At 41.1% G+C, this 14,841-nt stretch overlaps 1 protein-coding gene across 2 annotated transcripts in view; it reads right to left on the reverse strand.

Moving 5' to 3' along the window:
• The window catches only part of LOC126291697 (vam6/Vps39-like protein), a 100,789-nt gene that overhangs the window by 54,270 nt on the left and 31,678 nt on the right, over window positions 1-14,841 (reverse strand). For both annotated transcript variants that reach the window (XM_049985325.1, XM_049985326.1), the window contains exon 6: window positions 7,751-8,007. In XM_049985325.1, the coding sequence (XP_049841282.1) occupies window positions 7,751-8,007 (257 nt within the window). The remainder of the gene's footprint in view (window positions 1-7,750; window positions 8,008-14,841) is intronic.

The following is a 14,841-nucleotide window of genomic DNA, read 5'->3' on the forward strand; positions in this document are numbered from 1 at the left end:
AAAAAATTGAAACTACTGAAAGTGGTGAAGTTCTACCAGATCTTGAAAAGAAATACAACTGCTAAACTTTTGATGAAAGCATGGATACATGGATATGAAAATTACCACACAAGTCTAGTTCTAAGTGAACAAAAATTCTCATAAGAGTAGACTGCTACTGTATCAAAGAATGGAAGGGAAAATTGAAAGTGGAATAGGGGAGAACCAATTTGGTTCCAGGGGAAGCAGGGAAATCCAAGATAACATTTTGGCATTCCAGGTGTTAATAGGGGGCACCTTTAGGAAAACCAAGTAAACACTCATAGCATTTGCAGATTTGGAGAAAGTACATAATAATGTGCAATGAAATGAAATGCCTTTCATTCTTAGGCAGTGTGGTGTCAACTACTTGCATAATATCCTGGAAACCATGGGTGAGGGGAATAGGAACATCCCATTTTCCTTCATTTCCAGAAAGTGTGTGACACAGTGCCACACTGCAAGCTGTTAAGAAAGGTATAAGCACCTTAAAAAGATTCTCACATATATGAGTGGTTTGAAGGCGTTTTAAGTAATAGTATCCAGTATGTTCTACTGGATGATGCGTGTTCATGGGAGAAAAGGTACTGCCAGGAGTGTCTCAGGGAAGTATGATATGACTGTTCTTGTGAATTTTAAAAATTTCCTAGTGAACTGAATGTTTAAACAATTTGTTTAATACATACCACAATATTTCAACTGGGCACTTGGTAGTTGAAATATCACGGGATGTGTTGTCCATCACATTGTTTACTTATAAAGCCTACAAGAGAAGTCCTGACCAAACAATTTCGGGCTTCTAGTCAGTCACTGTTTAATATATCCCATGATATTTCAATTGGGTACTTGCCAGTTGAGATATTGTGGGATATATTTCACAATGGCCGGCTGCAAGCCCAAAATTTGTTTGGACAGGATACTACTTCTTGGCTGTATGCATAGACAATCTGACAGGATGAGCAGCTGTTTGCTGATGATACTGCAGTGTAAGGGAAAGTGTCAACATTGACTGATTACAGAAGGATACAGAGCATCTTTGACAAAATTTGTAAATGACAATATTATGAAAATTATAGTTGCTACTCACCATATAGCGGAGATGCTGAGTCATACATAGGCACAAAAAAAGACTGTCAAAAAGTGAGCTTTAGGCCAACAAGACCTTTGTCGAAAATGGCCAAAAAACACGTGCACAATACACATGCATGCAAAAGCAACTCACACACATGAGCACAATCTCTGGCAGCTGAAGCCAGACTGAGAGCAGCTGTGCATGATGGGAGAGAGAACAGAGTGGTGGGGGTAAGGAGGACGCTGGGGCAATGAGGGGGAGGGATAGCGGGTTAGGGGTGCAGGACAGTGAGTGCTGCTTGGGAGGGTGCAGGAACGAGGTGGAGAGAGAGTGTGCAGCTAGGTGCAATCAGGAGGTTAGATAGAGGGTGGGGAAAGGTGGGTGAGGTGGAAAAGGAGAGAAGTAAAAAGACTGGGTGTGTAGGTGGAATAGAGGGATGTGTAGTGCTGGAATAGGAACAGGGAAGGCACTAGATGGGTAAGGACAAGGACTAATGAAGATTGAGACCAGGAGGGTAGCAGGTGTAGGATATATTGCAGTGAGAGTTCCTACCTGCGCAATTCAGAAAAGTTGGTATCGGTGAGAAGAATCCAGATGGCACAGGCTATGAAGTAGTCACTGAAAGGAAGAACATCGTTTTGGGCGGTGTGATCAGCAACAGGGTGGTCCAGCTGTTTCTTTGCCACAGTTTGTCGGTGGAGGTCATCATTGAGTATGGTGGCTTCTTGGGCTGAGTAGGACCAGATGACGCGAATAGGAGAGGATGAGTTGAGGTTCTGCAGAAATGTGGATAGGATGTTCTTGATCCAGATAACAAAGATGTTATCAATGAATGTGAACCTGGTGAGGGTTTGGGATTCTGGATGTTTAGGAAGGATATGTCTAGATGGCCCATACGTCCTCCTATCCCCACCACCACCACCACCACCACCACCACCACCACCACCTACTCCAGTTCGGCCACAGACATCACCTAGCCCATCCAAGGCAGCGCAACATGTGAAACCAGTCATGTGATCTACAATCTAAGCTACTGCCACTGTGCTGCATTCTACGTGGGCGTGACAACCAACAAGCTGTCTGAAAGTGTGAATGGCCACTGACAAACTGTCGCCAATAAACAACTGGACCACACTGTCGCTGAGCACGGCACCCGGCATAACATTCTTCTTTTTAATGGCTGCTTCACACACTGTGCCATTTGAATCCTTCCCACCAACACTTGTTTTTCTGAACTGGGAAGGTGGGAACACTCCCTGCAATATATCCTATGTACCCTTAACCCTCCTGGCCTCAATCTTTGTTAGCCATTCTCCTTACACTCCTAGCCCCTTCCCTGTTTCCATTCTAGCACTACATAGTCCTCAATTCCATCAATGCACCCAGTCTTTTTACTTCTCTCCTTTTCCACTAACCCCCCCCCCCCCCCTGCCCTCCCCCACCTGTTATCTGGACACCCAACTGCACCTAGCTGCAAATGCTATCTCCATCTCATCCTTGCACACTCCCACAAGAAGCATTTACTGTCCCCCACCCCTAGCATGCTATCCTTCCCACTCCTCACCCTGGTCTCCTCCTTACTCCCACCTTACTCTCCGATAGAGCACTGCTGCTCACAGCCTGGCTTCAGCAGCCAGAGACTCTCTCTCTCTCTCTCTCTCTCTCTCTCTCTCTCTCTCTCTCTCTCTGTGTGTGTGTGTGTGTGTGTGTGTGTGTGTGTGTGTGTGTGTGTGAGCGCGTGTGCGCACTTGGTCTATTTTCGACAAAGGCCTTGTTGGCTGGAAGCTCGCTTTCCAACAGTCTCTTTGTTGTGCTTATCTGTGACTCGGCATTTCCGCTATATGGTGAGTAGTGACTATCATTTCCATAATATAGTTACATTGTGTCAAGGATTTTCCATCATTAGAATTTCTAAGTGTGTGACAAATGGCAGTTTGCTCTAGATGTGGAAAATTTAAGTTAATGAAGATGAGGAGGAAAAACAATACCATATTGTTTGCATGTATAATAGCAGTGTGCTGCTTGACATAGTCATGTGGACTATGTAGGTGTAAAATTGAAAAGCTACAAAAATGGGATGAGCACATAAGGTCGGTTGGAGGGAAGGTGAATGGTCAACTTTGTATTATTGGGAAAAGTCCAGAAAATTATAGTTCATCTGTAAAGGAGACAGTGAAGAGAGTACTCTTGCAATCCATTCTTGGGTACTGATCGAGTATTTGGCATCCCCGACAGGCTGGATTACAGGAGGACATAGAAGCTGTTCAGAGGTGTGCTGCTAGATCTGTTACCACTATGTTTGATCAAGACATTATATTACGGCAATGGTCTTTGTACTCAATAACCGAAGAGCCCTACAGATCAAGTTGAGAGAAATGGCATTTGTGGCAGACTCCAGAAAAATCCTACTGCCACCAACATACACCTAGCACAAGGACTGCAAAGGCAAGAGAAATTGGAGCTCTTACAGACACATACAATCATTTTTCCCATACCACATACTAAAGAGGCAATGAGGGAAGTAAAGGGCTATCTACATGTGGGAGTTATTTGCAACAGACAGTAAATCTGAACAACACTGTTAGCTGGTGACGTAGCAGTAGTCGCCGAAAGTAAATAGGGACAATTGGGTGGGGAAATGACACGAATGCTAGATGATAGCTGTAATGTGTGTGTACACAAAATGAACAAGCTCGATGCATATACGAGAATGAATAAAATATAAATGGGATTTTTTTTTTTTCTAAATCGTTTATTGAAGACCAAAAGGCAGTTACAATTTATTTTTCAACATAGTTTCCCACTTTAGAAACACATTTCACCCTACGAGAAGGAAGGCCTTTTATCACAACATCAAAATCATCATAGAATGAAGCTAGTTGCGCCAGCAGCCAATATCACACGAATTCCTCTGTGCCCTTGTCATCTTCAAATCCGTGTCCTCCTACAGTCTCTTTAACGGTCCAAACAAATGGAAATCACAGAGTAATAGGTCCAGCATGAAAGGAGGATGATCAAATTATGTCAGCGCATTTCCCTGTAGTTTGGAGACTGCTTGAGCTGCATTATGCGGTCTGGCACTGTCGTGGAGGAGGACGACCTGTTCAATTAGTTGATCTCGTTTTTTGCAGCAATACACATCCCTCAGCTTCACTGATAGCTCACAGTACAACACAGTGTCAACTGTGCATTGCTCGTGCAAAAAATCAATAAATAAAATGCCTCATCGATTAAAAAATAAATAAAAAAAGAACAATTCAAAGAACCTCACCAGCTGACAGTCGAGTCTTGGCTTTCACCGAGTTTCCCTCCCCTGTCCTCTGCCACTCCTTACTAGGTTGTTTGGATGCATGGTGTAGTGGTAGACCCACATTTTGTCACAGGTGACGATCCCACTCAAAAACACATCACCTTCTTTAGTAAACCTTACTTTAAGCCTCCGACACACCTACAAATGTCTCAAACTTCTGATTTTTGGTCAAAAGGCTGGGGAGCCATCTGGAACACACTTGAGGGAACTGTAGGTCATTTGTGATGATCACTTGTTGCACCTGTAACTTATTCTTACTTGTTCTGCAATTTTTGATACTCTCGCCCATCAATTGCCTTCAAGAATGTCATAAACTGCACAAATGTTTTCATCTGCAATGATGGTCTGGGAACGGCAATTAAGCAGCCGATTTTTCACATGTTCTCTCTCTTCTTTGAACTTTTTACTTCAGGCAAAGACATGTGTCCTCAATAATGTTCAATCACCGAACTGTGCAGTCAATCTCTGGATAATTTCTGTTGCTTGAACTCCTTCAGGAGCAAGAAATTTTATAATTATACACTGAGCAGTGGAAGGGTGCACCTGTTGCTCCAACATCATGAGCATTACTGAAAAAAAACTATTTTAAGTATGTAGTGGCTGGCTTTCCCCACTCCTAAAGGCCCCATCCGACAATAGTAGAAGTGTCAGTCTCATCCTACCAACTGTTAATGTTCAGGAACAAAAGTCCCATTATATTTGACTCCCTCTCATATGTTCAACTAAAATAAGAATTTTGCTGTCTCAAAAATAGGACCGAGAAAGGAGGGAGATGCAAGAAAGGTAGGAGTAGCAATGATTGCACAGCACAAAAGAGCTTTACTGAAATGAAAAGAAACAGTTGCTAACAACCAAAAATATAAACCATGAGACCACAAAAAAGGTCAGTAACAGATGTGCTTCGAGTATAGCTCTGTATGATTCTGATGTACGGACAAGAGAGAAGAGAGAAATGAAATTTACTAGAAGCCACTGAAATACGTTGTTGCAAGTGTGTTGATGACCAGGTGAATTGATCAAGTAAAGAATGAAGAGGCACTGTAATGAGTCAAAAGAAAAAAAAAGGTCTAACAACAAAGAACTTAATGAAATGAATAGTTTGGACACTTATTAAAGCTTCAGTCATTACTGAAAATTATAGTGGAAACAGTAGCAAAGGGCAAGCAAACCTCGACTGTTAGCAGTCAAGGAGGCGGCAGTTGTGCTGGAATGCGAAGAGGATGCCAAGCAGGTGGCTCAGACAGAGAGCGGAATCTAAACAAAGTTGATGTCAAAAAAAACAACAGTGTCAGATAGTATGGCCAAAAGAATAGGTCATCGTGAAGTCCCACTCTTATTTCAAAAAATCATAATTTCGAAGGTATTAGGTACAGAGAATCATGGTTTGTTATAAAACATTCAGCAGTTCTCAAAGTTTTCTACTTTGTCCTTTTGTTGCAGAATCAACTCGAAGTGCACTGAAATTCTGGCAGGCCAGGAGAAGGCAAAATATGTTATCTGGTATGCACAATCTCAATCTTTGATAACAGTACATCTACATCTACATGATTACTCTGCAATTCACATTTAAGTGCTTGGCAGAGGGTTCATCGAACCACAATCATACTATCTCTCTACCATTCCACTCCCAAACAGCACGCAGGAAAAATGAACACCTAAAACTTTTTGTTCGAGCTCTGATTTCTCTTATTTTATTTTGATTATCATTCCTACCTATGTAGGTTGGGCTCAACAAAATATTTTCGCATTCGGAAGAGAAAGTTGGTGATTGAAATTTCGTAAATAGATCTTGCCGCGACAAAAAAGTCTTTGCTTTAATGACTTCCATCCCATCCCAACTCGCGTATCATATCTGCCACACTCTCCCCCCTATTATGTGATAATACAAAACGAGCTGCCCTTGAATGAGATTTTCACTCTGCAGCGGAGTGTGCGCTGATATAAAACTTCCTGGAAGATTAAAACTGTGTGCCGGACCGAGACTCGAACTCAGGACCTTTGCCTTTCGCGGGCAAGTGCTCTACCAACTGAGCTACCCAAGCACGACTCACGCCCCGTCCTCACAGCTTTACTTCTGCCAGTACCTCGTCTCCTACCTTCCAAACTTAACAGAAGTTCTCCTGCAAACCATGCAGAACTAGTACTCCTGAAAGAAAGGCTATTGCGGAGACATGGCTTAGCCACAACCTGGGGGATGTTTCTAGAATGAGATTTTCACTCTGCAGCGGAGTGTGCACTGATATGAAACTTTCTGGCAGATTAAAACTGTGTGCTGGACCGAGACTCGAACTCGGGACCTTTGCCTTTTGCAGGCAAGTGCTCTACCAACTGAGCTACCCAAGCACGACTCACACCCCGTCCTCACAGCTTTACTTCTGCCAGTACCTCGTCTCCTACCTTCCAAACTTTACAGAAGCTCTCCTGCGAACCTGTGAAGATGGGGCGTGAGTCATGCTTGGGTAGCTCAGTTGGTAGAGCACTTGCCCGTGAAAGGCAAAGATCCCGAGTTCGAGTCTCGGTCCAGCACAGAGTTTTAATCTGCCAGGAAGTTCCATATCAGCGCACACTCTTCTGCAGAGTGAAAATCTCATTCTGCATAATGGGAAATGTTTACCTAGTTTCTGCTTCCACAGATCAAAGAACTGCAGCTGCCCGTCATCTTCCAGCATGATGCTGACCCCCAACATTGGAATTTAAATGTGCTGCTTGTGCTGAATGACACATTTCCTGAGAGGTGGCTGGATCGTGATGGTTCCCCCACACAGGCCCCATGCTCTCCCAATGTAACACAGCAGATTACAACTGGGTGCCAGACCAAGACTCGGGACTTTCACCTGTCGTGGGCAAGTCCTCTCTATCAACTGAGCAACCCAAGTACAAGTTTTAATGTGCCAGGAAGTTTCACATCAGTGTGCACCCCACTGAAGAGTGAAAATCTCATTCTGGAACCATTAGACTTCTTTTTGTCTGGGTTATGTTGGGGATTGTGTGTACACAACACCACTCAAGACACTGCTATCCTTCATGTAAAAATCAATGAAGTAATGACAACTGTAAATGCTCCAGTGCTGATCCAAACACAGGGAGAACCCAAATAACATCACAATGTTCTACAAGTGACAAGTGGGGCACACACTGAAATTCTGGGATTTAAAAAAAAACCTCTGACAGCTGCTAAATGTTTTACAACAAACCACAATGCCCCATCTCCAATCATTTCCAAGATATGACTTTTTGAAATGACAGTGGGACTTGCTTTAGGGATATGTTAGCATTCTAAACTGAGTGATAGAGATCAGCCCAGCTGTCAGTCTGAGTATCCCTATCTCATATTACTCCATGCTACTAACCGTAAGCCGCAGAGCGAGCTGGAACTGGCGCTGCTCCAGCAAGGTGGAGATCTGGCGAGACAGCTCTGCGGCCTGGAGGCACCAGACGAAGGCGGGAGAGGCGAGGTAGAGCAGCCCCCGCCGGCAGGGCGCCACCAGTCTCGGCCGCTGCGGGGGTGGCAGTGCAATGCTCTGCACCAACAGTGGGGCGCCCGGCTCCAGAGTACGCACCTCCAAGCCTTCTGGCAGGACCGCCACCAGGTACGGCTCGTCGTATGCTGAAAGTGTTAGTGCATCATGGAGTCACACGGAGCTGTCACTGAAAGGTCACTGTAATATCTCCCAAATAAATACACACTTACCAAATACATTTCATATGAGCAAAAATATTAGTTAGTACATTCATTGTGGGAAAGTTCACTTGAGAAGACTGTAAAATTACAAAAAGACAGAATGGCTGATCAATACTAGGAGGCAGGAGGGATGGCATCAAAGAGAGAATAGCAGTGTGTCAGCTCCATTCCAGAGATGACAGAAGGATAGAGTAAGAAGTAAAGAAGTATCAGGAAGAAGAGAAACGGAAGCAGAATGAATACCGGATTTGAGAAATATGAGGAAAGCAGAAAAGGAGATGTGGGAAAAATCAAAGAGTGAGAGGAAGAGGGAGCAGTGGAAGTGAAGATAAAAACATGATGGATTAAACAATGAAATTTTACCTACTCAGACTCTTTTTACCCAAATGGCAGAATTTCATTATTTACTCTAATCATTTTTTATCCTCACCCCCCCCCCCCCCCCCCCACCTCTTAGTGGCTTTTTTTCCTCGTTTCTCCTATTTCTTAACTGGGTTCTTCATTCTACTTTTCATTTCTTTTCCTCTTTAATCCAGCTTTACTGTCTTCGAGTGCGCACTCTTTCTTATACCTACCCCTTCATCCTCACAACAAATGTGTCCACCCCAAACTGGGGTCTGAGTGATCTGTCTCTCCCTTATAAGTATACCCTTCTGTCCTTTGTGTGGAAGGCACTGACAGGTATGCTACAGTTGAGAGTTACAGGCTGAGAAACTGCAGCTCACCTATAAAACTGTTTCCTAACATCTTGTGTCTGACTGCAGGAGACATCTTCTGAGGTAACACACTGCCTCCTGCAGTCAGAGATAAAACATTAGGAAACAATTTTATATATCAACCATAGCCTCTCAGCCTAGAAGTTCAAACTAAATACATCTGTTAGTTCCCTCCATAGAGAGGAAAGAGGGATATAAGTTGGGGAAGGTTAGATAGGAGGGACAAGCATAGTGTAGGCAGTCTCTTTAGTAGACCTGTTGCATCTTCTAAGTGCTCTGTGAATAAAATGCAGTCTTTGGTTTGCTTTCCCCACATAATCTATGCTATTGTTCCAATTTAAATTGCCTACAATTGTAATCACTAAGTATCTTGCTGAACCTGTATGGGTGTGTAATTTACCTGGTCAATGAAATTTAAGGGATTCTTTGTAGTATTCATGCTACGAATGAATAAGGCCTTGAGAAATGATACAGTTGTCTTTTAAGACAGCGGGATGTTGATCAATGGTACGATCTGTGGCATAGTGGGGATGATGTTCTGTCTCCCAGCTACCGTCTCAGGAACAACCATAATGAACCTGACACAGCCCTTGTTGTATTGGCCAGAGAAGGTGATAGATGTGTTAACAACCCATAGGGTGTATAAGCGGACAAGAAAACAAAAGCTCTTGGATTTTCCCCGGGTTTACCATTTAAAAATGCACCTTTTCTTGGTCAAAAACACTTTATTGTGAAAAAATAGAAGAAGAACACATTTTGGGAAGATCTTTGATGTGCGGCAACATTTAATCTCCATATTTGCATTATGAAAGCATAAACAGGAATTCCAGCTGATATTGTAAAGTTGCTTCCCCAGCACTGAAATCACGATTGCAATGCGCTTCTGTCAGCAAATCATGGCTCACGCCAAGTGCTTTCACCAGGCACAGACAGCATATATTCAGAGCACAGGATACGTGATGTAGTCAGCCAATGGCAACATCATTGTCAAGTAATACGAACAGACAAATAGAAAAAATTAATGGTTTAAATTAATATTCATACAGCATAGCTACAAGAATAGCTGCACTTTCACATATAATATTTGTCGTCAACATTTTTTTGCTGCTTTTTCCCCAATGGTGTGATTAGGCAGAATTCTAAGCGTACAGCTTAAATTGCAGCAGCTGAATATTTCTGACAAGCATGATTAAAATTTCACTGCTTTGCACCCAACATTTTCTAGGTTACCTGAATGAATACAAGTTCTGTCCAGCACTTTGACTTTTCCATAGAAAAGCCAATTATGTGTGCAATTGCTCAAGAACTCATTCGCGCTTTTTTTTTAAGGACAATTATACTATTTTCCATCATTATTGCATAATTTGTAATAAGTGAAAGAGCTAAAATACGAACAACTAACTTTGAAACTTGTTTTTTTTTAGTGTGTGTTACCCTTTAAGATATACCAAATGCAAATGTGCCAGTAAAATATTAAATAATGGCATAAATGGCTGGTCTTCTGGGGCCAAAACTTTTCTAAATGGCCAATCCTCAAAACAAAAAAAAAATTCACTGCACATTGTTACACTAATGTAATTAATCTTGCATAAAAGGAAATTTACTTTGAAATTGAAACGAAGCCAACAAGAAAGGCACATTGAAAGCAGTTTCTTATTACAAAATATTGCATAGTCTTTTACACATTTTGCTGTTGGCACACGCTTGCATGTGCACTGTGTTTTGTTGTTCTATATGGTACATCTGCTTTGAAACTAAATTTTTATTTTGGTGTTATTCTCTTGTTTATGCTTTATTGCTGCAGTATTATTCAGCAGCAGTGGGCAAAATTAAAATTCTTTGTTAGAGTTATCTGTTCTTATCAGTCAAAACTACAAAGATTTAACTGAAAACTAAAATAATGAAAAATTCTCGGAAGTCTAAAAAATTCCCAGGTTATTTCCACATTTTCCTGGATGAAAGACTTCCTGGGGTTTTCCCAGATTTCCCGCTTGTCTCAAGGCGTATACACCCTGAGCTCAGAACCAGACCTATTTAAATAGCACTCTACACCTGGACCTCCTTCATTCTCTGAATGACCTTACAGTCTACCAAAAAGAGTCAAATAACTGCATTACAAATGTTCGAACATGTTTAAGACAGTATCATGATAAGTAATGCCATCTCATTGTGACCACAATTATTTCAGTTTCTAGTGCTGTACTGATTTTGGTTTTGATTTGTGAAATCTACCTGAGGTAGAAAACACCCCACCCCCTGAACTTCCAGTGCATCTACCAGTTGAATGGGTAAATTGTAATAAGTAAGGATTAGTTAAAGTAAATAAAAAACTATTTGGTAAACAAGCATAAGTAGGAGTTGAGCTAGATTGTCTACTGTGAAGTGTTTGCTCAGGAATTTGCTAAGATGGGAGAATTTAGTAATGTATTGCATTAGTCCGTAAGTAATGACTTAGTGCGATCAGCTTACTTTAGGGAAGCAAGATAGTCCAGTGGAATAAACATGAAAAATAATACTTAGAATTAAGAAAACAGTAAATGAACCTTGTGGTTTCAGCTTAACTAGTATAAGTGGAAAAATAAGTGTACTGTATATAACTGTCAGCTTTTAAATGTGTGTTGAGATTTTGCAGAGGAACCACAAGCAAAAATCCAGAGGCCATATTTTCTACAGCTGCCAATGTTGAGAGGGGGGCTGTCAATAATCACATGGAAATTGTCTGGGAGCCCTTCCCTGGAGAATTTTAAAAATTAGAAGCCTGATTTACACATTTAAATGCTCTATTCGAGACACTTTCCTATCCTAAATAAAAAAGTTTTTCCAGGAACAAAAATAACTGTAAATTTTAAAAAATCAGGAAAAGTGGAAAAGGGTACAAATTAGTTTAGGAAACATCAAGGGGTACTTTTACAGTACTTACTTTTTTTATTGTGATCATTTTTCACTTTAGCGCATGTCATTAGCTCTGTACATGGCATACTTAGGCTCTGTAAGATCCGATGCCAATTTTATATTTAAGTGTCTTTCAATTGGCACACTACATGTTGCTGTATCTACTGTCAACCGTGTGGTATTATAATGAAATAGAACCGAACTTTTAAGAAAGCTCTACAACAGAGAGCTACAATCATGTGTTTTAAATGGTGATTAAGTGGATGACACACACTATACTAGACAAAGTCAACGATTCCCACACTAGGTACAGATAATTTGTGATTCTATGCAATATAGCTTCTAAAGAAGACAGTTTTAAAAAGTGTCCAAACCAGAATCGAGGTTTAGTAAACCTGTATTTTGCAACTAGTAGGCTGTCATTCTCGATCCACTGAAGATTTTTCACTATCATTTTTTTCACTTCTTACTGCAATTAACATGACAGGCAAGTCCATGATTACTGCTATTGAACCAAGTGACATCACAGAGTTCGAGGTATTCCTCTGGAAGCTGTTGCAGTTTTTTGAACCACGTGATGTCACAAAATGCATAATTCACCCATCTATCCATACTTAATAATACACATCACAATGATGCTATTATAGTAATATCCATCTCTTTTAATTCATTTAAATAGTGTTGGGAGTTCATTATTATAGACCGATGAAATTTTCAGTAGTTTTGTGACATTCGTGTACAGTGGTTTTATTCATCTTTCTACAATTCAAAAACACTGCATACGTAGTGTTAGCTCCTAAGGAGTTTCTTAGTTTTGGAAGATCTACAGAAGCTTCCACCATGTTATTTTTTCCCACTTACACTTCTGATAACATTTGCAGGATTCAATAACACATTATAATTTGTGTAAGGCTTGTCTTTACAGAAACTGTTAATAGTTGCCAAAGGACCAAAAAAATGGCTAATTGCTTGCATTTCTGATGAAACAACTAAAAAATTCCATAGGAGCTAACACTACACATGCAGAGCTTTTGAATTCTAAAAAGATGAATAAAACCACTGCACATGGTTGTCACAAAACTACTGAAAAAAATCATCGGTCCATAATAATTTACTCCCAGCACTATTTAAACAAATTAAAGGAGACAGATATTATTGTAATAGAGTCAGTGTAATGTGTATTATTAAGTATGGGTAAATAGGTGAACTGTGCATTGTGTGATGTCAGAAAAACTGCAACAGATAGAGGAATCCCTCAAGCTTTGTGAAGTCACTTTGGTTCACCATCAGTTTTATTCTTATCTTTAAGATAAAAAGCATAGAACGAAAATTTTTTGTCATCATTTGGCATAGCTTATGTTAGTAATCAGTGGTGATGAAACTACTTCTAGACAGGTTTACTACATACTAAGGAAGGAAACCATTACAAACAATAAAACATTTTAGTGGCATCTGATTAGCGCAATGTAAACAATATCTTGTGCGATTTTTTTCCAGAACACCAAATTCTAAAAAGTGCATTTCCACAATTTTTTGGAACTAGCTGAACTTCATAATAAAGGCGATAAATTAGTAACTATGACAGACAATCTGTAATACCTGATAACTACTAATTTCTGAGGGAGCTAGGCATGCTGCACCACAAATAACCTACTCAGTGTGGCTGTGTAAAATTGAGACCCTCCCCCAGTTAATGCAAGAAGCCAGGGAAGCATACCCAAGTGAGATGGCTTAGCATAGTTACACTGCTTGCCGAAGCAGTAAGTACTGCTGCATCGAGCTGGTTATGTCGTGTCATCACAGAGCAGGTGGGCGTGAAGTGTGAATAACACTGACACAGCAGAAAAGCAAAGACTCCACCTTCTGGATACTTCACATTTGAGCCACAGACTCATTTGTGGCATACCTGATAAAAATCAATGCTATAAAAAGGAGGACAGGCCAAGACAGTATAAATACTTCTCATTTTTAGTCAAGGGTATCGCAGTCTGCCGGCCACTGGTCCTGGGGAGGGAAAATGTCAGTCCACAAATCTACACAGTTCCAGTAGTCAGCCTCAACACCCTGCCCTTGTTAGCTGCAGCTTCGCTGCTGGCAAAGGGTCTGACTGTAGATTCGGTGGACCACACAGTCAGCCTCTGTCTCTGGAGGTCTGCAGCTGGAGCCTGGGCAGTGCAGCTGTTTGACCGCCAATAACTGCGGATGAAACCCCTTGCTGCCTGCCTCTGCTCTGGGCAGACGACACTGTAGGGGGCTACCAGGGTCTATGGCGGGATCCTATCCACGACGGTTTGCCCAGCATCTAGGTTGCGCATCTGATACCGTGCACTCATCATGCTCGGTCAACAGGCTTGCTGTGCCTTCGCCACCTACACAATGCCGCCACATCCTCTGCCTGTATGCAGACCACAGTTTCTCCCTCGCTGGTCGTGTACTGCTAACATCCCGAATACTTCCACTTCTCAGGCAACACCACGATAATTATGATACTGACAAGGAGAGGTCCCCAACAGTGGAATCAACTTTTTGAAATGTTCAATACGGTGATATATGTTAAGGTCGCAGCTATAACATCCTGCGGCCATTCACCCTGGTGGGCCCTCGTTTGCGAGTAACTGTTGAAAAAATATTTTGGAATTTCAGATGATAGTCTACAGCTTTGAAAGAGGAATGCTTTGCAGATTGTTTATCCGGTGCAACAGTTACGGCACAAGCCTCACATGCAGGAGGTTGTGCATTCAAATCTCATCGGTTGCTTTAAAATATTTTATTTTCAAATTTTTAACAAAATGATTTTGGTCATTATTTTTATTCAATTAACTAGGTTAAAATTATTTCTTTCCATTACATAATTTTAATCACCATATTAACTTCTTCAGTTGCTCTAATTTTTTCTTCGTATCATTCTTTTTACACTTGAAATTTTTATGCATGTGAATTTAATTATTTTTATTTGTCTGTTATAATATTGAAACATTTGGAACTGCTGATGTATTGGTTAAAAAAGAAGAGATTAAATAACCTATTTATATTGACAGTACAATGGTGCAAAAAAATTCGTTAAAAGATGTACATTTTTTTGGATGGTAATCACCATACAAATATTTAAAACATAAATTCTTGTTGCACTTGGACAAACTAATTCAGATGC

This window comes from Schistocerca gregaria, chromosome 9 (genome assembly GCF_023897955.1).
Source record: "Schistocerca gregaria isolate iqSchGreg1 chromosome 9, iqSchGreg1.2, whole genome shotgun sequence".
NCBI lineage: Eukaryota > Metazoa > Arthropoda > Insecta > Orthoptera > Acrididae > Schistocerca > Schistocerca gregaria.